The sequence below is a fragment of the Rhyacophila brunnea genome, unplaced genomic scaffold (genome assembly GCF_057557595.1).
Source record: "Rhyacophila brunnea isolate RB1 unplaced genomic scaffold, BYU_Rbru_1.0 scaffold_6, whole genome shotgun sequence".
NCBI classification, from domain to species: domain Eukaryota; kingdom Metazoa; phylum Arthropoda; class Insecta; order Trichoptera; family Rhyacophilidae; genus Rhyacophila; species Rhyacophila brunnea.
In genome coordinates this window covers 20,016,026-20,044,003 of record NW_028233276.1, presented here as the reverse complement: position 1 = coordinate 20,044,003, position 27,978 = coordinate 20,016,026, and the positions used below count along the sequence as shown (strand labels likewise).

Here is a 27,978-nt window from a genome sequence, read left to right as displayed (position 1 = left end):
ACATAAAATTTATGACCTATTGTTCATACATAAGATTATGTCATTCGAATGCATAGCTAATAAATTAAAATATTCTTGTATTCATGTGCTCTCGCTCGCACGCATTTAATGTCAATAGTGTTGAAAGTCTACCAACTGGCGAGCGACTCGCGATGATAACATCACAAGTTTTTTGGAACAAGTTTATTGGGCCACACATACTGAGTATGGGTAGTGATACACCCCTGTTACAGGCGGGCTTCTCCCGGTGTAAAATAATCATTTAGTAGCTCAAGTCGAAACGTAACCCTGACCTCTAGAAACGGCTTCATAAAACATCTAATCTGATTCCTTGCTCAACCACGTAAGTATTTTTTAATCATAAGTAAAGGCCTTCGTCCGGTGTGTGAAAATCGCATATTGGGCGGAGGTGTAATTAAGATAAATTTAATTTAAAAAGTATAAATGATGATGGATGAAAGAGATAATTTTAAGACTAAATATAAGTACTTATTCAAATCTAATAAATTTTGCCGGCAACGTTGAAGTCTCCGCGCGCCTGCGCCGAGGTGGTCCTCGTGATTCGTCAAATCGTAAGGATCACGCGATAAAATTTGGCCAATCACGAGAGTCCTTTTTGCTGGACGGCGTAGGTACGAGGAATTTAAAAAGAGAGAAAAAAAAAAGTGAGCGTCCTTTTTCCAACATGTACGGACCTGCGAAACTTATTGTTAAAACAAAATATGTAAACGTTTAAAGAAAATGTAAAATATAAGAAGACCACGTTACGAGCACGAAAGACCGTGTTTTATTTACACTCCAATCGTTTATATCTCATCCTCTTTTTTTTTGTGAATCCGGGGTTCGATGGACACCTGAGCTAGCCGCTGAAACCCCGGGTATATCTCAGTAGTTTCATCCGAGACTTGAGTACACAAACTGGTGACAGTATTTCCAACTCACCTCTACTACCAATAGTAAAAAAAACTCATTACATAAACAAACACACATAGAATCATTTGATTCGAAAATCGAACTGCTTTAAAATTCCCAATATGGAATGCATATAAAACTCCTTCTATCTAGACTCCAAATTTTTTAATGAACTTCTAACATCCGCCAAAAGTTACCATCGTGTTGAATTAAGTATAAATTTATCGGTTTTTGAAATTAGAAAAAATATAAAATATAAATTCACATGTCATGGAATGTTGAAAAATATTAATAACAAATGACTAACAAAATAATTGATGAAAATCTAATAAGTTGCTACATAAGTAAGGGCCTACATGAGTTAAACGGCAAATTAATTACTATCAATACTGTTCACAAAAGTAATACATCCATTCTCTACAAACAATCATCAATAAAATACAGTGAAACCCCAATTTTATGTTTTTGAGGAGACTGGCAAAAAAAAAATACAGGTAAAATGTAAAATGGGAGAAATTGAAAAATTTTAAAAATGAACTATAATACAAATTGGTTTGGTGCATATTTTTGTCTTGTTTGTATTAAACTTTTTTCAATGCTATAAATTGATTTGAAGGTTTCATCATGTACGTCATGAATGTTAGTATAATATATTTGTACAACAAGTGATCATAACATTCTAGCCAAAAAGCAGAATAACAAACAATACCGTGTGCCCATCCCTAATTGTCTAAAATAAAAGATCGCCTACCAACTGCATTGTGTAACAGTAACGGTAGACGTGTCTACAAATAGAAACACGCACATGCGTCAGCACCTTAATATTAATTTCAATGATGTCATGCAGTTATTTAAATTTGTTAAAATAAATAATTTTTTTTAATTTTAATAATTTTAATTGAATTCTGAATATTATGAAATTATGAAATAAAAATGTAAAACTGGATATTAAATGTACATAATCGAAATCAGCTTATAATGTCGTAGCAAATATACATACTGTTTTTCAATTTGTGTTTGGAGTCGGAGTAAGTGGCCAACATCCATTTCTCGTAAAAACAACAGTCTGTCAATACAAACCTTCACTCTGTGGACGTTCATATGATCCAATTAGGATCAGACATGGTCAAAATAGATGGAAAACGTAAGCTACGGCCACGTAAAATTGGGGTTCCACTGTATACACTCCATAAATAAGAACATTTTGCTTTAAACCTTTGCACGACAATCCAGCAAATTATATAATGTACTTACTAACCAAAAGACATACATACTAAACATATTTTATACACTGTACAGATAAAATAAATGTGTAGAAAATCAAATGGAAATTACAAATTCCAAAAATAATATATTGTAATAATTTTTGGTAATTATCCATGATTCCAATGGCCGATTGCACTATTTTAATTTAAAAAAAGTTAATAATTCTAACACTTAACCACAATCATAATTATTAATATTATATAATATTATGTACAGTCTTTAGATGAAGATTTTTCACTTCACTTAAGATTAATTTTGTATTACAGTCTTGAGGAACATATTTCTTAAAAAAAAAACTTTAAACTGTGTCTGATCAATTATGATTTTTTTCGGGCATGGGAACTCCCAGACGTTTGAGCTCTTCGAGAGCCGGCAGTGGTCTCCGATCCCACGTCTTCCGACTCAACAGCACCTGAGCATCCATTTGCACTCTCTCCAAAGCCCTATAAACAGATAAAACACATCATTAACATGAACAAGATCTCAACATTAAAAAGCTTTAAGTACGTTACAACTAAACTCCAATATCAAAAAAATTGCATATGCAAATCCTTTGTACTGAGAGGAATGCTTATGAGATTTGGTCGAATATAATTAAAACATATTTTTATATAATAAACAATACATAAGATTAATAAAGTAGCTTTCGTTATTAAACATACAGAACTATTACAACAATATTTTTGAAAAATATTTGAACCAAATGGAACTCGAGCCTGCATTATTTATATTTGGGCCATGCATAGTATTAGGCAACATCAACTTGATTAGTATTGCACCGGTTGCTTACGTACATTGACACGAACCCGATAGATGCTGGTTCAAATCTCACTCAGTACAAATATTTTATTCAAATTGGTATGGTTCTGAGGTTTCCAAATTCGTCTTCTCTGGCACTATAACCTGGGATGGACCTTGGCCACCTCAAACACATTTGCCCTCCACTCTTCTTCTCCAGTCGATCATTTTTAGCACTCGCAAGTCTCTACATAAGGCCATCAAACCACTGAAATCCATGGTCTTCCCATACATTATTTTTCTGGACCTAAACATGAGACATTTTGTTAGCACTTGTACAACAATACAAGTCACACCAATGTTGAGTTTTAATGAAATCTGACTACATGAGACTCTTCAATGGGCTTGTAGAGACGTAGTCAGGTGCCCATGGCCTCCACAAGGGCGGGCTGACATGACTCTAGCCTGGGGGTCCGGGGTCAGGGGGGCTGGCGTGATGGGTTGCCAGATAAGTGAGATAAACACACATCACAGATTTGCATTAGTAGTAAAAAAAATCTATTTAAAAGGTGATATTTTACTTTGAGAGTAGTGGTAGTGAGATGCAATTTTTGATTGTGTCGATACTCGACGACTCCATAATTCAAGTGAATGTATTCATAAACACAAAAAATCACTAAAATACACCGAATACCCTTAATTTTACCTCGAACACCATTTGGTCTTTTGAGTATTTTATGTAAACTAATATTACGTCTATGCAATCCAAATAATGGAATTTTTACTATTAGACATACTTAGACTACTTTACTATTAGATATGGCCACTTACAAGATATCTGGATATATTCTTTGCTCCACCCATTCAGCGACTGTGTAAGCGTCGCAGTAGTCGACGAGCGCATCGGCCGCCGCCCTCGCCAGCGATGAGAGACTGCGCTGAAGGCGGGACAGGTCTCCTGTCAACTCCGTGATGCGCAGCGGAGCCGAGTAATTGCGCCGTACATTGTATGGGGTCATCCAACCTGCAAACATACACGCAAAAATGCATCAGATGATTATAGATATATATCAGATGATAGATTATTGAGAGGCTAAGAATTATGGGCCCTATGCATAATCATACTAATGTAAATAAGTGGGTTCAGTTAAGTTAACTTTATTGAGAAAGGTGAATAAAAGCAGTATAGGTCCCTAGGAAAAGTGGCGCATTTACGCAGACTTAATTAGCTGGCCTCTGGCAGTGCACAACCTACAGCATTCAGTTTATGTAATTAAATGTATTATAATGGTTTACACAATATTTTTATTTGTGTATTTTGACCATAAATCCTAGACCGTCGCATGCCTCTGTGTACTATGCACTTGGGGGTGCCCTATATATTACGTTACACCTCCAGGGATAGGGGAGGTCTATATGATGATTTGTGATGGTTAGGAGGGTTTTAGGACGTCACATACTCATTTTTTTCTATGATAACGTCATTATATTTACTTACTGAAATTTACCATTTTCAACACTACAAAAGTGTGTCGAAAAATACGGAAGATTGTGTAGCGTCATTTATGGATCCTTTCAATCTTCAGCTGTTCAACTGATCTCTAAGTTTGAATTTACTTACCTAGTGTACATATTAATAAAAAAAAATGAAAGCTGTTGTATTTGATACTTACCTCTTTGTCTGGTCGTTTGGTCGAGGTACTCTTTGACCTCAGCCTCCGCAACATGAAGTCTATAGGTCAATTTGAAAAATGAATTTCCTGTAACAAAAATAACAAATTATAAACATAAAGAAATGTACTCTATGGCTTTCAATAATTAAAATTTTTCAGATATAAAAATTGCCCTTTCGACTTTCGCACATAATTGGTTCCTGAAAATGTATTCGAATGTTGAACGTTTGAGGGTAGAGGGATGTAAAAAAAACATCAAAAAGTGTACTTTAAAATATTTATTTATCAATGGGTATAATATAGTTAACGAGGCAGTTGTTGAATACCACCCTTTTACGTATTTGAGAAGGTGACGGGGAGTGGAGGAGAGAGGAGCGACTGCATGGAAGCACATAGTTTTTGCATAAAAATCAAAATTTTAAGAAATGTACGAAATAGCGAATTGTGCGAAAGTAGAACGTTCAAAGTCAAGGGCCGCCTGTATTATGTATTCATCAAATTTTTTCTGTATTTTATTGTAATATGTGAAAATCAACATTGTACATAATAATTAATTGTATATAACATTATTATATTACGCATATATTATAAGCAGCAGAACAGTCCATAGAAGAGATTTTATTTGTAAAATGTTCTCATATTTTACGCATATTTTTAAAATAACAATTATACAGTAAATTTAAAGGGTTTTCTTTGTAAGCAGATTAAGTGCATTGGTCAGAGCAATAATACCAAAGGGGGTCTGGCTATATGATGCCGGTTTCTATGCATATGACGCACAATAGAACCTCAATTTTATTATTATTAACTTACCTATTAAACGTTACACCATTATCTTGCTTCTCAGTATAGCTACGATATTTAAACACAACACAGTCTATTATCTTTTCTACTAAATTAACTAAAAATAATAATAAACTAAGCACATATAAGCCGAACCAATATTTACTGGCTTCACTTCTAACTTCACTAGGGCGTTTATTACCTATGTCTTCTATCTTATGCATTTTGCGGAGATTATACGAGTGCCTATTGCTTTCTCACTTGAACTCACTAGTTAATTTTTGTTCAAACAATGGTGCGTTGCTTAATCTATATTATGATGTATAGTTTCTCAAATCTTGAAATCAAACTAGACACAGTTACACTTGTTCCATGTTAAGTTATAAATAATATTTAATTTTACTACCACTACTAACGACCTGCCGAAAACCCAGACATGTAGTGTTATGTCACAGCAAATTGGAAACCAGGATTTTGTGCAACAAAGGATATAGATATAACAATCATAAGGTTTATCATATCCACAGCAACAAATAGAATCAGTCCATCTGTAATAGTACGAGGCATTTAACATTTTATGACTAATATTTTTTATTTTTGCTATTGATCTGAAATCTTCACTAATCGATTCTTCAATTGGCCAGTTTTTCGGAAAAATGTATGACATCTATTTTTCGAGATTTTAAAGGCAAATTTTTGAGTAAATAAACTTCTGTGATGGCGACATGACGACTACACTGTGGAGTGGAGTGAACAGTCTCCTGCCGAGTACGTTGTGCATGCTTGGTAAGCACTCCACCAGAATCAAATAAATTCCACACCCTCTACACACCGCTACTGAGACAATCTTCCTTAAGAGATGTTTTATAATAACCATATTTCAGGCCATAGAAGAGGAATAGAGAGGGATACTTAAGAGCTAACCTGGAAAAAGACATCTGCCAAATTTATCCCACATGTGCGGATCAGTGTCCAGGGACAAGTGTGCGGATCTGGTAGGCGGAGGTCGCGAGCGGGCCGCTGCAACCGGACACCCTAAAGCCGTGCCCGCTTCCTCCGCTGCCTCTGCATTATAGCGGCCGTGAGTTGTCGCCGACAGGGAGATAGCCAACGACGGAATGGAAGCCGGAAGCAGTTCACACAGCACTGCGAAATGGTCATATCTGAAAAAAGAATATGTTATAATTATTATCACTGAGTTGAAAAGATATCTAAATAACGAAATAAATTTAAGAAAGGATTCGAATCCTCAAACTGAAGATTCTAATCCAACGAGCATCAGCGTGCACACCGTAGACCAATCAAAGCTTCAGATGACAAATTTCTCTTCTTCTATGAGGTTTATCTGTTTAGTTTGATTTCGTTTGTTGCCTACCAGAAATAGCGTAATGATTGGTGTATTTTATTATGTATAAACACATGCCAGTTGTAAAAATTACAAATATACATATTGACTTTTTGTAGTCATGAGATTCAAAATTATGTAATAGATAATGTACAAAAAGCGGTGGAAAAAAAATCTGGAGTATGCTCAGTCTTGAAAAGAAATCCCGAGTTACTAACCCAACTAGTTTCCATATCTCTGCAAACCGTTTATTTAGCCAAGCGTGTTTTGAAGAATGCACGCATTTACTACGCAGAGACCACTTTAGTTCCACATCTATCCATGTCACATCCGAAGATATCACAATATGTAAGAAAATTCTATGTAACTCCATACTTTTTGGAGTTTTGAACATTATATCTGTCAAAAAATCGTTTCAAAGTCGTTTATTACATTTTCATACTAAAAATATTCAACAGTATAAACGTTATTATTTGCTATTGATAATAAAATTGCATTGGCCACACAGTTTGATAACATTAGGTATTTTTGAAATCCTATTACACAAACCTCTGCCAACCGGTTAAGACGATCCCAGCGAAGCCATTCTTGAATTTGGGGCCTTCCTGCGCCATCACTTCAAGCCATCTCAGATTGTTCTCCAGATGGCGTTTCGCATTTGGCACGTACTGCGTTTCTCCAAAAGCACCCTTGAAGGCGGACGCACCCCAAACGGTTGAAAACACTGACGCGTATTTGTCCCACACATGGGTGGGAACAAATCTAAAAAATATAATATTATATACATTTAATAAATTGAATTGCAAAATATTTATTGAATGATAATGAAGATTATATACCTACTTTTTTATGTAGGGTTTTTAGATATCATATCGATAATAGTGCAATTTTCATATAGTGATCGTCATCATGGCAAACATTTGATTTTTTCATTAAATTATATAAGTATTAAGTAAGTATAAATTATTGAAAAAAATTTAAATGTTTTTTTCAATGGGTTGAGTGATTGGTAAACACCAATTGGTGACACCAAAAAAATAATAACCGAGAAGAATGGAAGGATCTAGGGACCCCGGCTAATGATAACGAATCAAAGCTTAGATTATACCCGGAGCACTATTAGAAAGTAAAATCATAATCTTACTCAGGGCTTTTTTTTTAAATAAAGGTGCCGGAACTCACTTCTTTCCAAACTTCTTACCTACTAAAGAATATTATATTTAAATATCATTTTTAAAGCAAGTTTTCCTATGCCACGAAGCGCATAAAATTCAACAAACAAACAAATACAAATAAAAAACTGTAAAAAGTTGTAAAAAATAAAATTGTAAAAACATCATACTATACAGGTATTTGAATAAAAGCATATTATAGTGATTTCCATGCCCCCACATCCTGAAGCGGGCCCCTTACCTATCACTAAGGTTAAAGGCATTGTGAGGCTATAGTACCTATCATTTTTTAAATGGTTTTCGAGGTAAAATTAAGTGTATTCAGTATAGAGACCTTATTTTGAAGGATCGAAAAGTGTTGAAGGTGGTCCGACGAGTTTGATGAACAAAAATTCCGAAACTGTTTTGGTCTTCAACGAAGCTCTTATTGGGGTAATAATTAGATTCATTTGCGAAAATTCGCATTCAGATTCACTTGAAGAAATGGTAATAGAAAACGCGATAGTTTTGTAAGCGCGAACATTGTTTCGTCTACCTAATTGCTTTTGAAACATTAAAAACACCGTGAAAAAAGGTGCCGGAACGCCGTTTTACCGTGTTAAATGACAAAAAAGCCCTGATCTTACCTATAAACATCTTCAGCGTACACCCAAACCATCGGATCAATGGTAGAACCGATCCCAGCGTCAATCATATCCCTTCTGGGCACATGCCTCAGCATATCGTCCCAGAGGATAGGCCTGACCTTCGGCCACTTCTTGGCGACGATTGCGGTGACAGCCCGCACGTGCCGCAGGAAGAGAGCGTCACGAGCTCCCCCGCCTTGTCCTGATCCAGATCCTGACGATGAACTGCCGCTGTTATTTTCAAGGGCGCGACGGCAGCGAGAGCACTCACCCATCTGGAAGACTTCGTCGCAGCCCACGTGTAGGTGGCGGATTGTGGGACCGTGGAGCTCCAGAACCTGGAACGGTTAACGATAATAGGTGTGATTAGATTGTCCAAGCCTGTTTAAACCGGCTAACTGGGTAACTGCGTTTCCTAACTAACCGAAAACCGGAAAATGTTACGCAGTTAACCGACCAAATTCTTCATAGGTGTTTGTAGGAATAAAAAAATCATAAAAACTACTTTTTATGCAAATAATATTATGTTTGGGATTATAATAATAATATTGAGGTGCTGGGGATTGAACTAACATAAGTGAGTAATTCGATTTCAAAGTAAATATGTATATTATTCATGTCCAAGCTGTGATCTAACACACTCATACATTGTCATTCTTCAACTTAACCGGCTCCATGCCTTCAGCGAATTATCTCGCTCTATGGGGCCGTGATCGACAGGCCGCACATAGATATTTTGCAAGTTATCTCGTCCGTTTTTAAACTCAAATTACTAGCCACTGTCGATTGATTTGCATAAAAAAATTAAACACACAGTGACATCAGTTTGAATAATTATGAAATACTAAGCCACAATTTATCAGTATTACAGCGATTGTAGTAAAATTTTCGCTCTACGATCAACGTGTGTCGTAAATCTATAAAAAAGAAAAAAGATTACAGATATGAACGCGGAAATAAAATTCCAAAAGAAACACTATTCAAAACAAAATAAAGGTGAAGATAGAAACAATATATTATCCTCACCTGATTAATCATGGTCTCAATAAAGTCCATACTCTGATTGAGACTCGGACACAACGCTTGCGGTGATTCCGGCACTTCTCGCAAGTGGACAAACCCTTCCCTCTTCAAGGCAAACTCCAAGTGACCGAAAGTCTGCACCAGGGGAATCACCTCCAAGCCATTGTCACTGGCAGCCTTCAAAATCTCCAAAACCTGTTCCTTGGTGTAAGCGTTGTGCGCCGCTATGTCAGAGAGGACTCCGTTGAACGGGAACATATCTTCGTATTCCACGAGCAAACTCGTAGCACCGAGGGTCTTCAATAAAGGGAACAGCCTTTTGAGATACGTAATCTTCGGCGGTGCACCTTTGAGGTCAAGATGCACCACGCGTTTCGCAGGAATATAAGGATCTTTGGTGTCTTGGTTGATGGCGCTAAGTCCTTGATTGCTCGCGTCCAGGTCATAAGAAACCTGGTCATTAGCATCAGATCTTCTCGCGGCTATTTCGTCTCTGGAAGGTTGCTCTAATTCTTGCACAATTTTGTCACTTAGGACTGGAACTACGTCTATCTTTTGATGCGATTCTCGAATTTCTTTCAACCCATCACTTCTCACGAAATGTACTCCGCCATTGGCTTCTGTATCGACTATGAGATTTTTCCGTTTGGTGATAGCCTCATTCGTATGCGGCGAGTTGTCTAAATCGTTTCTCGCGGAGACTAATGATTCTTTCAGTGGGAAGTCATCGTTGACGGAGTTCCCTCCGTAGCCGACGTTGTAGTGGACCCCGAATATAATGATGACCAGGAGAAGGACCCCTATCAGGATGGTGGATTTTCTTCTCCATGCTGTAAGACCGAGGCGCCCTGCGAAGGCGCACGGCGCGAACAGCATACTGCGGAGAATGCCGCTGCGGACAGACCTGGAAATAAAAAATATGTATTTTAAGCATTGGTTTACGAAATAGAATAGGCATTTAGCTAAATTCACATAGATTTGATGCGTATACATTTTTTATCGGTTCAAAACGCATTCGGAGGCATTCACTGTGAGGTAGGTATCGACTAACTAGTATGGCGTGGTTAACAGCCAATGAGATTTTATATCGAGTTTGTCCAAACTGAATGTGGGCAATGTACGTTTTTTTATTCGTAGAAACATCTCCATGAGCGCACCTTTTTGATTTCAAGACAATAAATTAAGAAAACCAATAAATTCTAACGAATGATAATAATTATATAATGACTTATTTTAAAATTAATTAGATACGTTGATACGGTTCCCGAAATACACAAATACAAAAATTATACGATATTGTTTTTGAAAACCGACGTAAGTTTGAAGCCTTTGAGACGTAATATTGGAGACGGATGCTAAGAATTCTATGGACGACAAACAGAACAAATATTTCCGCTCTGAAAGAAATAAACGCGTAAAACTGGTTCGCTAAAATAAATCTACAAAAAAATCTGTAATTCTTTGGTCAGACAGCCAGAAGGGCAAACAATAATTTAGAAAGGCTCATCGTCAGCGAAAACATCGAGGGCTAATACGGAATAGGGAGTTCGCCTCATGTAAAGCAGTGCTCCGCAACCGGTGTGCCGTGGCACACTGATATGCCGCGAGACGATGCAAGGTGTGCCGCGGCGCATTGTGTCAAAAAACGCAAATAATTTTGTATATTTTACAATACTTACTTAATGGCCAAATTTGCGTACATGGCTGGTAATATATTTGAGCACCTGAATGAAATTAATAAAAAAGTGCAAGGTCAGAATGAAAATATATTGATATGCTTCACTACATAGATATTTTAAATAAATTCACTACCATTGAAAACAAGCAATGAATTCCGAGTCCGGCCCAAAAACTTATAACTTTGCTGCAAAAGAAATGTCATCATTACTTTCATACAATCAATACGATTGGATTCGAAACCCTTTTGCTTCCAATGCCCGAAATTCTACAGAAGCACTTTCCCTATAATTATATTCGTGAGAAATTTTGGTGAATTGAGGAACGACGTGACGCTTAAAATGAATTTCGCCGATGTTCCATTGGCTATTTTCTGGCTTTCGGTTAATAAAGAATATTCTCGGATTTCCGACAAGGCTATCGCAGTTCAGCTCCCATTTTATACGACATATAGCTATGTGAGCAACGTTTTTCAACTCAAGCTATAATTAAAAATGATAAGCAGTCAGTGGCAGATCAACCAGATAAGTGAGATAAACACAAATTACAAATCTTCTCTAATGGTTAAAAAAAAAGTCGCCTGCGGCGCTATATTACTACGCTGTTACAAATTTTTTAAAATATGCGATTAGGGAGTGTTTGTAGTAATATATACAACAAAATAGGTAAACATACAATTAATACCATTAATTTTACCTCGAACACCATTTGAAAAACACTACCTACTTTAGAGTATCACACTGTCTTTAACCTTAGCGATATGTAGGGGGCCCGCTTCGGCATATGGGGTCCATGTTTTGATGTATAAATTGTTTTACCTGTAGTGTGCCGTGCAATTCTGGGAATACCTTTGGTGTGCCATGGGTGAGAAAAGGTTGCGGAGCACTGATGTAAAGGACACGACAGGTTTCTCAATACCTTCAGGGACCACAAAAATTAGGAAAGTGGATCACCTTCTGGGTTTGACTGTAAGTAGGTACAGTACAATTCTCGAGTGTAGATAAATATAATAAACTTAAACCTATGGTAACGAATATTATATTGTTACCTTTCCATAATAATCAACTATAATAATTGTCACATAAACGAAACGTGCATTAAATTAAATACATATTGGTAATATTTGAGGTCACTCAGCGGGTATTCCTTGCGTTTTATGGCCCGATAGGCATTAAGTCACAAACTAAAAAATTACAAGTTAAAAATAACTTTTTATATACAAGGTTTTTAAATTTTCTGTTGAATCTTGACTTGACTGCTTAAACGATCAAAAAAATTTGGACTTGATAGAAATAATACTGAAATGTCATTTTGGCATGTCATATTGATTTCCATAGTAACGCACGTATATATTAATAATTTAGTTGCTAGGACCCCAGACCCCTAGCAACCAATAATGGTGTCTAAATAACTTTTCATACAAAACAGAATTAACTGAAAATGAAATTAATTCTACTTAAAGATGGCTAAAAGTATTAAAAAAATGCATTGGCATCGTGTTCTGATATATTCTAAAAGTTTCAAATGTCTAGCTAGTCGGGAAGTTAGTTAAAAATCGATTGCAAGATTTGTACCGGACAAATAAGAATACGAGCTAAGAAAACGTTGTAAAATGGCTTAAAAGTAATGGTCTATCTATCGTGACTGATTTCGCTTTTCTATCTTATTTATATTATGTTATGTGCGTTCAGCTATGCAGACAAAACTGAGGGAATTGAATTGGGAACCAAGAAAAAAACAGACCATCATAATGATAATAATATAAACTTACATATTTGCGTATATCGACATGTTTGGTACCTAAATGATAATACTATAGTATAATATCTGTCACTGAGAAGATGTACGCGTCGATTTAATTTATCCCGGCAGTATAGATAGGCGATAAAACTAACATTATACCTTCCACATTTATATGGGACACCTGACGCATTCATAAATAACCACCCTTCCCGGTCGCACCGCGAACATATAAATATTTTTCACGATCAGAACAGAATCCCATTATCGACTATCGAGCCACTGGAACAAGCGGGTGAATACGAAATAATTCTTATTATTATAGTTATCGAGTATTACAATACAGTGGCATAGTCAATAATTTTGAGGAGGGGGGGATTTGTGCTATTTTAATTGGTAATGTTTTATTTACAACAAAAAAAACGTAATCTTATCGTAAATTATCGGTTCCATGACAAAACAGAACAACGATAAATATAACTATGACCTTTCAGGAAAAATATAAATTTAATATTGAAATTGTCCTATCTCTATTATGTTGATAGATTTTTAATAGCAGAGATTTTCAATACGCCATATTAAATCAAATTATATACCTTATTTCTGCATTCCTAGTCGCTAGAAACCCTCAAATAAACAGGACTTTGCCGGCAAGCTTAGGATATCTCATCTTAATCATTGTAATATGTTCAAAATGATTGGGTGACTAGATACAACGAAATAATGACCTAACTTAACCTAACCTTACCTAAATAGATTCCACATAAATTAATGTTTCATTTTTCTCCTGGCTGTTCTGTTTTGTCACTGTTCTATTTTGTTTTGTCTTGTTCTGTTTAGTCTGGTCACGAAATTATCATATATATTTCAGTGAATTTAATGTTTGTGTCTATTCAAAACCCAAAACTACAAAGGCCCCCCACCGACAAAAAAATAAAAACTCTCATAATACCGACGGGTAAAAATCACTTGACGACTCTATTTAAACGTCAATCAACAATCTTTTTGGCACCACCCCCCCCCCCCCCCCCCCTCTCCACAACTTCGGTTACGCCACTATTGCGATATCGTATGGCGTATAATAACATAATATCTGTCTAAATATAAATCATTCTGAACAGGTCCGCCCCGCCCGTCCACATGTGATAAACGTGCACTGCACGAAGGCGGTCTAATTTAGAGGGCGGAATAAATCCGTCTTTCACAAAGTATTCAGTGGAAGCCGCCCTACACAGAGAATATTAAATTGTATTACTTTCCAAAAATCAATAAATCAATACTTCCTTGTACCTATTCCTTGCAAATTTAAAATTAACGTACTTTATACATAATATATCTATATATATAGTGACTAAGCTAATTTACACTTGGAAACAGAATCATTGTGTGTAATTGCTACTTTAGATAGACAATTATTCTGTAATTCTATTTTTTTTGTTAAGGAATCAAACAGTTACAAATTTAAAATATAATAATGAAAAGTTATTGCAACCACCAAAGTTTCTATGTATACATTATAATATAGTTAAGCGGGTTAAGCCTAACAATATAGAGAGTAAGAATAACATAAATATAAAGAATTGCATGAGAAAAATGAGGAAAAATAATGAATAATTAAATTATATACAAAAAAGTAACATAAAAAAATATATATATGTATATATATATATTTATACAAAAATTTGGAGATAGCGCGTTTAAATGAAACAGGTGAATTATTAAAAGGATCAACGGTGGAGAAATGCGTAGTATAATTTAAAAGAGCGCCGAATAAAAGAGTTTTGTGCATAATTAGAACCGCTACGACTGATATGGTACAAAGTTTGGTTTCGCGTAAATCTTGATGGACAATGGAATCTCACCCTCTCGAGTAGGTTTGGCGAGTCAACAAAACCATTGATAATTTTAAAAAGAAAATATTGATCAGATATAGAACGTCGACTTTCCAAAGATGGTACCATAAAAGTTGCAGTGGTCGAAATAGAATTAGATAAATCATAACAGTAAGCTTTAATTGAAGCATTGACTATGCGATAATATTGATACTGTCAATACCTATTCGACAACCAAGGGTAATAAATAAGAAACTCGAAAGTGTTATAAATAGTATACGTCACCGATGACAAACATTGAATTCAGATTGATTTGGCAGACCTTGATGCATAGATAAAGCACCCCGAGGTGCGAAATGTATTAAAAGTTTTTCCCTGCGGTTCCACCTCGCAACTCATTCTATATACCTATCACACGATAACCTTTTTAAAAAAGTTCAACTTCCCTCTAAATACGCGGAAACAATTTTATTTCAACGCAACCGAATTGTACTTTCCGCCGCTACGGGAAAGGAAAGTATATTGAATAGATGAAAGAAACTTTTCGATACGAATAAAACGAGTGAGTAAACGTACCTAAACCAAAATGTCAAAACCAAATAAACCATAATAATATACCTACATAAGTACATAAACGCGAGCATAGGTTAAAATAACAACATAATGCGGTCTCCACACAGAGTTTGAACAATACCTAGAAGGGGGTCTTATGACCTGTTAGTTAGTGTGTTATGGTCTCTTACAGATCCTATATTTTGAGACTAAGCACCTTACACTATCAAGATTCGTTTCTAGAGATGAGTGTGGTATCTAGTTTTCAAATGTGATACATACGTGAGATGAACTAATCCTTTGGCAAGTTCATCTGGTTATTATTTGGTCGAGCGAGTCATCGTATCTTGTTAATCTATCTTAGTGTACCGTTTGAAGTATTCTCTGTTATTGTTGATTAATCTCTGTGAACTCGAAATAAATACTAAAACCGGAAGTGTTTCTATTTTATAAAGACTATAACATCCTATAACTGGCGTCCAACTTGGCCTCAAAGTATTGTTATTGTTATAAATAAAAAACTCTCATACAGTTTTTATTTTCCAGTTTTTTAAAAATCACATGAAATTTTTGAATTAGGTATGTACTACCTATTAAAAAATCTCTACAACCTCTTCGACAGAAGTAATGAAACTAGATTTAAATTATTAAAAAAAACATTTACGCAATAATACGATGAAAACAATGCTCATTTTATAGCAGTTTTTTAATTGTTACATTTTATATTTAAATTTAAAAAAAAAAAAAAAAAAACAAACGAAAATCATTTTGACAGATGTGGGCGCAAGTATTCAGTTTGCTACAAAATATGAATTAATGCGAAACAGTTTACCACTTCAATTGTTAGTACATGTCTAATATTTTGTTCAGCTTCATTTTCCTATAATATTTAGGTTATTTATTATCAAGAGATTGAAGGATCGTATTTGAGTTGCCATTTTTCTTTTATTCCATGACACGTTCTTTTGTTTTATGAAACAATGTGAATATGACAGAATTCTAATAATTGAAAAATATTTACACACATTAAATTTTGTGGTAATTATCGAAGTTATGACGTCGAGACACTCTGCTTTACCGTCTAAAGAACTTTCAAATGCATTTATTAAATCTCCCATATCGAATCAATCACAAGAGCGAAAAAGCAGTATAATGGCGCGTTCCATTTCTCCTGCAAGTGACATAATACATGTGGAAGGAGTTAGCGAGATACAAGATGAGTTCTGCACAACGTATATTGCCATGTCCAACAGTGAAATACTTAATCATCCGTATTATGATTACCCGCCTGTCGACGATCCTGAAATATCCGAATATTATTATGATAGAGATAATATAGAATCAATTAATATCCGTGACGGTGGAAGTGGTATAGAATCAAATATCCAAATAAGTCAGCAGACTAAGTATTTAGAAGCATGCGAAGAGATTAATACGACACCAATAACGATGTTTTGCAAAAAATTGGGAGAAAAAGTTATCGACCTAAAATACTGCGGTTTTGGTTGTAAAGGTATGCGAGCCATATGCGCGGTTTTAATGGACGATGAAAATATTGAACAGTTTGACGTAAGTTACAATTGGCTCGTGACAGACGCTTGTTTCTATCTAGGAGAAATGATATTCAAGAATAATACTTTGAAACAATTAAATTTGGAAGGTTGCAGAATTGGTCCAGAAGGAGCAAAACGACTAGTTGAAGGATTATTAAAAACTATGACCCTGCAGGAACTTCTGGTTCCATATAACGAATTGGGAGATGCCGGTATAAATATTTTATATCCAGTCATAACGGCTGGTTCAATTAAACGTTATGATTTTAGCCACAACAAACTTTCAGTTGAATCAGGACAAACTCTGGCTACAGCTTTACAAGATAACGATATTATAACAGATCTTGACCTATCGTGGAACAATATTGATTCTAAAGACGGTATGATCCCTCTACTGAAGGTTTTGGTGAAAAACACATCTATTAGGCGTCTTAATTTGTCATGGAATGGATTAATGGGATCTGCGATTGGAGTGCATTTAAGAAGATTACTGGCGATGAATTCTGTTTTGCAAGAATTAGATATCAGCAACAATAGGATTGAAAGATCAGCCCTGCGTAAGATGTCTTTAGGGTTCCTCAAAGCTCAGTCAATTTCGATCCTCAAAATGGCGAACAATAATCTGTGGTCATCGGATGCCGTTACCATTTTAAGAAATCTCAAAAGATCTATGCTGGATTTGAACACACTCGACTTGGGCTTCACGTGTGTAACTGACGAATTCGTAAACGTTTTGAGATTAATCAAGAAAAACAGACCGAACCTATCAGTCATTTATGGTAGAGTCATTACTAAATAATGAGGTCTCATAGAAAAAAAATGTTGCTTGGCAATATTTTAAAATGAATTAAATACCACCTACTTAAATAAAATCTATATTGGAACTGTATCACTACAATTTGAACAGGGAATGAATAAAAATTTCATTGATATTTTTGCATTCATTTTTATATGCATAGGTACCTAAGTGTTCCAAATAAAAAAAAAAATAACAAATACGTTGAAAAAACCTTCTCCTATATGTATAGAATTGAAGCAAAAAACCTCTGGAACTAAGCGATTTGAAAAGAACCTCACATCCGTCTTCTACTATTACTTTTTATTATTTTTATAATATCAGATTTACCCAATTATTGTAGATATTGTCAAAATGAGCTTTGAATACTTTATAATCATAGTATTGAATAGTGTAGGTATAATTAAATTCGACTTGAATTTTAAATTACATTTACTTCACATATTGCAGACATTTAAATATAAAATTTAAAGATACTCCTTCGTCAATTTTACGTACACAGTCAAAAGCGGCACATTGGGGATTATTTTTTTACGATGGTTAATCACGTAAAACACCGATAAATATGTATGTTATATAAATAATGAAACAGACTTTAAACCAGAATGCGAGCCGCCATTTTGTTTTGGGGGCCGCCAATAGAAAAAAAAATAATAAACTTGTTACCAATACAACCACAAATACAATCGTTTGATTTGAAAATCGAACTGCCTTCAAAAATTATAAAATGAAATATGTAGACTCCTTCAATGTAGATAATGTTTCTGCGTGTGTTTTTATTTTAATTTATGGTTGTTGTGTTTTATATTTGTTATATGTATTTTAAAAATTAAAAAAAAATATATATATTCATCAAACGTCATCGCGTTTTGTCATTCTGAGATTATATCGACGATTTTGTTGAATGGGGTACAAAAACAAGCTCCGGTGTATTTTATTTGAAAAAAGTACCGGCGGCTGATCTAAAAGTCTAAAAATCTCATCAATTATTGATACTTATGTAGGAACGAGATATAAAGAGCCGAAAAGCCTTAAAGCCTGACGGATAGATTTGAGACGAAGAGTATTATCGTTAAAGTAAAGAATAGGTCGGGAAGTATATTATTATGGACGAAATCTATCAATGACACAAATGGATAAGTTTCGTGAGACCTCATCGACAACACTCTCACTCAACAAACTCATTATACTTTCCTCAATGTATAACATGAAATGTTTACTTACTAGTATAAGCTAAACGAGCAATTCATGAGAAATCTCACCATTAGATGTATGTAAGAACGAGAAGACAAAGTCATACATAACGACATCCAATTGTGTCATCACCATCAGAACAATCTTTGCTCTATTATCCGGAACCAGCGGCGTTTTTCCTTGACGCAGTTGACGCAATTGATTCAACAGAGGATTTAAAATGGGGACTCGAAACAGTTCAAACCAATTATAATAACAAATTTAGTATAAAATATTACCCGAAGCACAACGAAATCTCTACATCTATATACATCATAATTTATATATACGTATACGTACTTGCGCATAAAAAAATATATCACTAATATTATTACGTTTGAGAACGCCAAAATTTCTCACCCGGTCAGTCCAAGGAATATTAAAAATGTGTCTATACAGCCATATCTCGAAAGCATCAAGTCTCCGTGACAGCTCCTGGATTAGCGTTGTGCACGTGGACAGCTCAATGAGGTTACTTGTACCTCGACCGCGCGCGAGGTGACACGCGGTGAATACATGTGAACGGCTCAATGAGGTCACCGGTATCTGTATTGCGCGCGAGTTTTTACGCGCGAGTCAAATCGCGCCATCTGGACAAGGTCTAAGGCGGTCGAATTCAACCACTAAGTAGGTACCGGTGGTATTGAGAAATGGAAGCGATATAGTGTAACAATTTAATCTTGCGGTTACGATTACGGTTTCTATCTTCGACTGTATTTACACCAAGAACATTACAACGCTTTCTCTCACTAAGCGTCCCTCTGACTATGTGCTATTTTTTTTTTTATCAAAACCATCGAACCTCACGCTAATGTGGTGTGTTTTATAGCTCGTGTAGTAGTCGGGTGTATCGTGCCTGGCATTCGGGCAGGTATAGTAAATAAAATTGTCAATAGTAATTTAGATTAATTTCATCTTACGTACGAATAACCAAAATATAGTCAGTCATATTATGAATGCATCAACGCTGTGTGTGATATAAGTAATTGACTGTTTTCATATATCTCACTTGCGTTTCTCAAGTCTACCACAATTTGGTGCCGGCATTTTAAAGACGTCATCTAATATGTAAATAGTATTATTAGCATGAATAATAGTAGGTACCTAATATGGATTCAAATCCCAGTTTTTCGGGATTAGTAATTCTGATCCGAATCTGTTATAGTGATATTGGCGTAAAGATTTGAATATTTTTCCAATAATATTTGTGCCAAGTTTGCAAGTATAAAATATAGCGTGGTCACCTTATTTTTGGAAAATGTTTCGGATATCATAGATGCATACCTAAAATATGGTCACTCTATCAACATTTAAAAAGGAATAATAATAATATGATCCCATAAAAGCTTTATTTTTATACGAACACAAAATATAAAATACATAAAAAAAACCCCTAGTATGGATATATTATTCACATTTATTTGACACGCTTTCGCGAGATGTAATTCTCTATTCCCAGAAAACAGCAAACTAAGCGGAACATAAAAAAAATGATGAAATTTCATAAAAAAAAACAACTGTATATTTTTGTTCAATTCGGGAATCGTATTATTTCTGACACATTGACACAAATTCACAGAGCTCTCATTCAAATTTGGAACATAATTCAATTTGCTACAATACCTTCGTCTTCCAGTTCCATGTTTAAATGTTTGAAACGACATCTTCCCGAAGTTTGTTCGCGACTTCAACGAAAATAATTTCGAACATTATTCAAATGTCAGGTATGGAAATGCGGACTTTGGAAATGTCAAAAAACGAAGATGGATATATTAAGTAGAGTAACACACATGTTAAAACACAACACACGTTATTAAAAAAACACACACATCCAGTTATTTTCTGATGAACATAATATAATCACATTTTTTTTTTAATAACATTCAATATAAGTACTTATCACAAAGTGTTATTTGATCTCATTTTGAATGAATTGAATAACTTAGGGTTTTTACATTACCTAATAGGTTTAAAATTTTAATGCCTAATTAATAGGATTGTTTACTGATAATATTTAACATTTTCTTTCAATAACTAAACTATCATAATATTATACAATGTTGATAAGACAAAAAGACGTAAGTGATAATTTGCTTAACATTACTTACAGACAATAAATTTGAAATAACAATTATAATGTCTTTGTCATATATTTTTCGCTAACTAACCTACCGAAGTGTAGTTGTAACTTAGGCACGGAATAACTCTTGCTGGTGCACTTTTGGGAGCCTAATCAATCTAACACTACAAATCACTTATTTCCGCCAACAATTCACGTACGACCTTTTGGCTTAGCAACCTCGATATATATAAAGCACGTTTAAAAATAAGAGATTGTAAACTTAAACATTTCTAGTTTTACAAAATACACTACTAATGGTTTTTTTTAATAAATAGGTAGGTAAGTATATATTTTAAATATTCACTTAACACTCAGCGAAATAAATATTTAAAAATCCAACTCCCGCGCAAGTGTATTTTTCCTTTTTCATAAATTAATAATAAAACAAATTTATTACACAGTATGCAGAACGAAGATAATGTTCCAGAGGAGTAATAAAGTCGGGAAATTCGAGGCGACGTCCGCACGCGACGCGGCCGATAAACGAACTAAGCCGAAGTAAGTACTGAAAAATGAAACTGGCACGAACAGGGGGTGAAAATGTTTATCATTGGAAACCCGGATAAAGATCGTAACCCTACATCGGTAACAAAACTCGCCCCTAGCAATAGAAATACAATACGGCGTACAGTAGAACTCTCAAGTTTATGTAAGGTTTTTTGAAGATCGAAAGATAGATAAATTAATAATGTAACATTTTATAATATTTTTAATTAACAGTTTTACACATACAGTAAAATTAATGTACCTTATCATCAACTGGTGTCAAATCATTTCTAGCTCTTTACACGTCTTCGGTCTCATGAACATGCACGTGTTTATATAATCCTCAAGATTCTCCAAGTTTACTTAACATAATTAATAAAAGTTTATAATAAAATACTAACTATGTTTGTTCATATAATTATAATATACGATACTTTTCAAGTCAATCGTTCACTGTTCTTTGGTTGATTGAACTGATTGATAACCAAAATAATAAAAATGTGCTTTATAACTTATAAAGCCGGGTACTCATTAGCGTGTCGCAACTTAAACGTTCCAGATAATGTAATCAACTCTAGGTGCGAACTAATTATTTGGCATCCATACTGGTTACTGTACTTATATGTCTAGCTTTTCATTGCCATGATTTGCCATTTCAAGCCATTCATCATGCAAAAATTTCATCTGGCGTATTGCATTAAATCTAGTGATTTTTGACTTCACAGACAGTTTAAAAGTGATCATAAAAAGCCAGAATATTACACCAGATTTGCTTGAATATCAACACGGCGTTTTGTACCCTATATCTTACAACAAAATGATAATATAAACATCGAACGATGACCAAAATGTTGTGAAACCATAAATTCGTCTTCAATCTTTGTTATTAACAATAGTTATTATGACTTAATTTTTTTAAAATAGTTCTTTCAGATCGTTTTTATATTTTGAGAAAATCTGACATTTTTCAGTATCTAGCCTATTTTTTTATGCTGTCTTGTATATTTTTGTGAATGACAGTTGGCAACAACGTATAAATCACCCCTTCGACATAATGCTTTCGATGATAATTCCATTAAATGATTTTCTGCCGTTTGTGAATCAGCCTGGAGGTGTCGACTAATTCTCCTTCGTACAAGTGTTTTCGTGGAAACTACCGTACATGCATTTGAAACATTGAGAATTACGTGTTTGAGAACTAGAAGAAAATTTTGTAAGTCAAAGACGTAATTTTAATTAGTTTAGTTTTTAATAAATCTACGTTGATTTGATATAATTATGCAGACAAATTATTGTCATACCTACTTTTTACATTTGGTAACTTATATAATAAGAAAAGGCGTATGTAATATATACTAACCTTTGAACATGAACCATCATTGAAAGCTTATTTAGACGACGGTGTATTTGGTTTTCAGTCTCCCTTGAGACAGTCTTTTAAAAACAGTGACAGGCGACACTTCAAAGGTGTGTTTTCCTCGCAAAGCAATGTTAACGCGAGGAGAGAAAATAAATAGTAATGCACGAAATAATACGGGGCTGTAAAAATAATACCTATCTCTCACAGGTGAGCTACCTATCTAAGCCTACCTAATTCTATGGAAACCAAAAAGCCGCAATACCAGGAAAGCCCTGGGCCCAGTGGTGTAGTGGGGGCAGTCGGCTCAGTGACTTATTTTAAAGACATTAAAATAATATTCAAATTATCAACCAAAAATATATTTTTCTTGCCCAAAATTGTTCATTTTAAATATCGGCAAAATCTACATATTATGTCATAATACGCGAGATGTCATTTGGCTTTGATCTTTCACAAGATTCGATGCTCAAAGATATGTAACTTCTCGGAATCACTGACAGTTAATATCCATGTAGAAGCGAAGCGTAATGTAACTCTGGTCTCAATAATATTTTGTATGTTTCGTATTTCTTAATAATCTACAGCTCTATTACAACTAAGTACTTAGTTACCTCCATAATATCTTTTCGATATTTTCCTTGATCCGATATAATTCTGACATTGACATTTGACAGCTTGTGGGCGTGTAAGACGACATCTATAACCAATATATACAATGCAGTGTCACGATGTAAGTATTAATTTTCCAAATCGCAACTCAAATTCAAATCGAATTACAATTTCAAATTCAAATTAAAATCGTTGCCCTCTATTTAATTAGCGCGGCTGCCAAAGACTGACTTTAAGAAACGTTACATTTGACGATTCGGGAATGGGATGACTGGCCTCCGGACAATTGGACGCCGCACTGTCGTAGACATGTGTCATGACTGTCATGGTAGTTTCTATCTACTACTTAGTAGTTTGAATTCATTTTACTCTGAACATAATGTATTCTTTATCGCGGATTGAGAATTACCATGCCCAAGGCTTTATATAAAATAAAAAACTCTTTTTTCGTTGGAACTTAAACATATGCACGATTAAATCATTGTTTACGTCTGCATATTTACATTCTCACCAACTATTAAATCATAATATAATCATTTAAATATAAATAATAATATTGAATATTTTTTTAAAGTACCTATAAGTACCTAACGTCTATTTGTTTTAGAATTCCGTGGCGTCCAGTTGTCCGGTGCCAAATCGTCCTAGACCCGACGATTCATACCTCGAGATAGTTAGAATGCGTCATAGCATTTGTATCGCTATTTTCATTGATTTTGGAGTTAATTAATATATTGGAATAGAGCTGTTAGATCAGTGGTTCCGAAACTTGACTGGACTTCGACCCATCTAACAAAAAATTCCAATCTTGGGACCCACCTCTTAGCTGTCTTAGAGAAAAGAGGGCATAAATATTGGTAATGCTCAGATTCCCTAGTGGCGAGTCGTGGAACTACTTAATGCTGTCTTATTTGTTCTATTGAAATAAAAAAAATATTTTTTATAAGTTTTACCAATATGAATGAAAGACTGTTGAAATAAGAAATACAACTTAAATAAAAAAAAATATTACTTAAATACCTACACCTGCAAGGTTTTTTTACAAAGTTATTTCAATGGGAAAGATGTATTTGTTTCTTATTTTTCTTCATTAAAGTTCATCAACTTCGACTTTAGTTACTTTTAATCGCAGTGAGTTTGATATATCCAATTTATTTCGGTATTAATGTTAAGTTAAGTTTTAATGTTAACCATAGCCGAAAATCCGACCTCACATAGATATGAGGTAGTAAAGAGGAGGAAGACTTTCATAGCTTCATCGAACAGGCAAGAGTAATTATCAGCAACTGAGAGCCAGAATTTCGTAACTTAAGTTTATTTCAATTTTTAGGAATTATAAATAGCGGAATGAAATATCAAATGTATCACTTCCTATTTTTTTTAATTCATGTATACAGTGGCGAGGGCCCACTCAATATTCGCTCGCGACCCATAGTTTGGGAAACCATGTGTTAGATGATTTGAGGTGTTATTATTATAAGACATTATAAGACTGGGGGTGGGCTGTTACGAAGAAAATTAATTAATCAGCATTTTGGGACTTCTTCTTTTAGCACTACACCACTGCACGGGCGTGGAAACTCGCTCGGAAAACAGTATTTTCCGAGCGAATTTCAAATTGGATGTGGGTAGTGATTAAATACTTAAAGATTGTGTTCTCATTACCGAGTTCAGGCCACACTTGTCGTAAATTATACGGGAACGGGACGTGAGCAAAATTTCGCGGTTAATTGTCGTCAGGTTAATAAGAATGGAGCCGGGGTGGGGTACAATTACCTGAAATGTCAAGTAATTGTATACTCACGTATTGTTGGATAAGCAGACAATGTAAGTAAATCAATATAAAAATAATTCATGACATTTGAAAACTTCAATGTATTGTTTACTCGTACATTCTATTGATAATTTTCATTTTTACAACGTTTTTATTAGCTCGTATTCTTGTTTGTCCAATATTTGTATTGGACGATTGAAGATTTTTAACTAACTTCCCGACTAGCTAGACATTAGAAACTTTTAGAATATATCAGAACACGATGACAATGCATTCTTTTAATACTTTTAGCCATCTTTAAGCAGAATTAAATTCATTTTCAGTTAATTCTGTTTTGTAGGGAAAGTTATTTCGGAAAAAACCGTAAAAAGTAAGACAATATTATTGGTTGCTAAGTTGGCCCTAGCGTTGGTGCGTTACTATGGAAATCAATATGAAATGTAAAAATGACATTTCAGTATTCTATATTTATTCAGTATTTCTATTAAGTACAAAAAAAGTATTTATTAATACATATAATTGTCAAGTTGATATGATTCAACAGAAAATTTAAAAACGTGGTATATAAAATATTCTTTTTATCTTGTAATTATTTTAATTAATAAATAAACTTTCAATTAAAAAAAACAATGTGTGTTTTAGTAGGTAGTTAGCTATATTGTATTTTATAAAAAAAATATCTTTTAAATGTAGGTAGCTTAATTAATATTTTTTTAGAATGTGACAAAACGATTATTTTTTTTCTAATTTAAAAAAAAAAACATGTTTTTTTCTAGAAAATATAAATGTATATAACTAGCAATCCTTTTTTTATATCGATTCGAACTTTTGTAATACGACCGCATTAAAGCTCTTTTAGATATAAAAATCTATTTTTTCTTAAATTAAAAAATAGGTAACTTAAAACTATGAAATTTTCCAAAATCTTTTTGTAACCTTTGAGAAGTTATCAAACTACATTTTAACGATAAAAATAATCTTAAAACACAATATAGGTAAGTACTAATAACAATATATTTCCCAAAAAACGCATATTGTATATAATTGCAAATTTTACTAGAAACGTTACTCACTGCATTGATTGAAAATGATTTTTACTCATATATATAAAAACATTTCGCAATAAACTAGTGACCGCTGGAAATATGATGAAATTTTTCTTCGATCATTTTAACTAAGAAATCTATAAAAACACTATCACCGCATAGCAGGAAAATAGACAAGAATAAAAATTTCGACGAAGGCAGTAATCTGCATATCCTAAACTTGTGGTTTATTTTACTTGAGGTTCCTAAAAAATATGTCACCCATATCGGTTTATTTATCTGTACTATACCAGAATAAGCAAATGAACTAAATAAATATAACAAAATGTATTTAAAATTAACTGGTTTCTTTATAAGCTATGAAAGTGGACACAACATGCCTGTCTAATATATGTTAATGTAAACATTCCTTATAATAAATTTTGGGAACTTATAATGAAACTAAATTGTTTGAGTAACATTACATATTTCAACATAGAAACATTATTCCCCTTAATGCTTCCAACTGTTTTCGTTGCGAGAAACTGGTAACAATCATTTAAAATTGAAAGTACATATTGTAATACCAACATACCTATCTGACGATTTGTTTCTTCAACATATGGCTGTTATTATCTGCGAAGCTATTCTATATACAAAGCGGCTATCGACGATAGTTTATCATATTTATGTATTGAGAAGTTAATTGTTACAATAAGTTAACCGTTTCTAAACTGTCAAAAAGTGCAATGTTGTAATAGCCCCCCCCCCCCCTCCCTTAGCTGTGTTAACTTTTAGAGCGAGATAGTCAGTTTTGTCAGTTTAAACGGCTAACTTATTGTAATAATTATAATACCTCAATACATAAATATGATAAACTACCGTCTATAGCCGCCGTGTGTATAGAATAGACCCACTGGAATCCTTATTAGAAGCTTATTTTAATGCGCATCCAAAAGAAATAAAATCATGCAACTATTTTCCTTTCGATAATTCATCAAATGATTATTTTCCGAATGCCTTTCTTGAAGATATGCTCGCTTTTTACCATATTGAAAGTCGTAAGTCACTTCTGCTCTTCCATGAATGCTTTCCAATCCTGACGTCATAAAGAATTTTAATTAATATTCGCCCATCAATTACCTACGTGATCGCAGCCATGACCTCTTATGTATCGAAACCGTGTTCTAGTGTCAGGCTTATCAGGCATCGTTAGTGAGGGATACGAGACTAATCAATGCGCTCGCCGGAAACATAGATATTTTTAGTGATATCCTGTGAATTTGGTTTTTTTTTTAAATCTATCTTCTGAAGGTAATATTTTGCTATATATTTATATTTAACTCGTTTGATTAGAATCATTTATTTTTCAATTTAAACCTTATGTTGTAAACGTTTTGGAACACAGTGTTTTGTTTTTAAATAAATAACATGAGGTCTGTTTCCTGCACAGTTGTAATATAATCTAGAATATAATATATACGTATAATATAATAAATTGTTAACAAACAAAATATGACTTTGAATAACTTGTACCGACAAAATGTTTCTATTCGATTATTATAATATATCCAAAAACAGCAATTATATACAATACGTAATTTATCATTGATTAAAAAAATAAGTAAACACAGTTAATTACCATACTCGATATCCAAGTGGAGCATATTATGGGCCTCCA

At 34.0% G+C, this 27,978-nt stretch overlaps 2 protein-coding genes and 1 long non-coding RNA gene across 3 annotated transcripts in view; 1 reads left to right on the top strand and 2 right to left on the bottom strand.

Annotated features, from left to right (window-relative positions):
• Nucleotides 1-1,674: 1,674 nt before the first annotated feature.
• On the bottom strand, nt 1,675-10,267 carry LOC147065363 (hexosaminidase D-like). The gene is made up of 7 exons (XM_085956970.1): nt 9,542-10,267; nt 8,516-8,853; nt 7,267-7,479; nt 6,297-6,535; nt 4,590-4,676; nt 3,748-3,940; nt 1,675-2,621 (listed from the first exon to the last, which is right to left on the bottom strand). The coding sequence occupies exons 1-7, from the start codon at nt 9,794-9,796 to the stop codon at nt 2,492-2,494; spliced, it is 1,455 nt and encodes a 484-aa protein (XP_085813096.1). The 5' UTR covers nt 9,797-10,267; the 3' UTR covers nt 1,675-2,491.
• A 68-nt stretch (nt 10,268-10,335) lies between these two features.
• The window catches only part of LOC147065361 (uncharacterized), a 167,567-nt gene continuing 149,924 nt past the window's right edge, over nt 10,336-27,978 (bottom strand). The window contains exon 3 of the long non-coding RNA XR_015071846.1: nt 10,336-10,442. This is a non-coding gene — a long non-coding RNA (uncharacterized LOC147065361). The remainder of the gene's footprint in view (nt 10,443-27,978) is intronic.
• On the top strand, nt 16,492-17,691 carry LOC147065362 (uncharacterized). The gene has a single exon (XM_085956919.1). The coding sequence runs from the start codon at nt 16,492-16,494 to the stop codon at nt 17,689-17,691; it is 1,200 nt and encodes a 399-aa protein (XP_085813045.1).

What these genes read in the sequence shown, in the direction of transcription:
- LOC147065363 (XM_085956970.1), bottom strand. Translation starts at nt 9,796, where the DNA reads ATGTTCCCGTTCAACGGAGTCCTCTCTGACATAGCGGCGCACAACGCT. An exon ending in TACGCTGAAGATGTTTATAG is followed by an intron (nt 7,480 to 8,515) that starts GTAAGATCAGGG and finishes TATATTTTTTAG; the next exon opens with ATTTGTTCCCACCCATGTGT. An exon ending in GTCTTAACCGGTTGGCAGAG is followed by an intron (nt 6,536 to 7,266) that starts GTTTGTGTAATA and finishes TTCTTTTTTCAG; the next exon opens with ATATGACCATTTCGCAGTGC.
- LOC147065362 (XM_085956919.1), top strand. Translation starts at nt 16,492, where the DNA reads ATGGCGCGTTCCATTTCTCCTGCAAGTGACATAATACATGTGGAAGGA.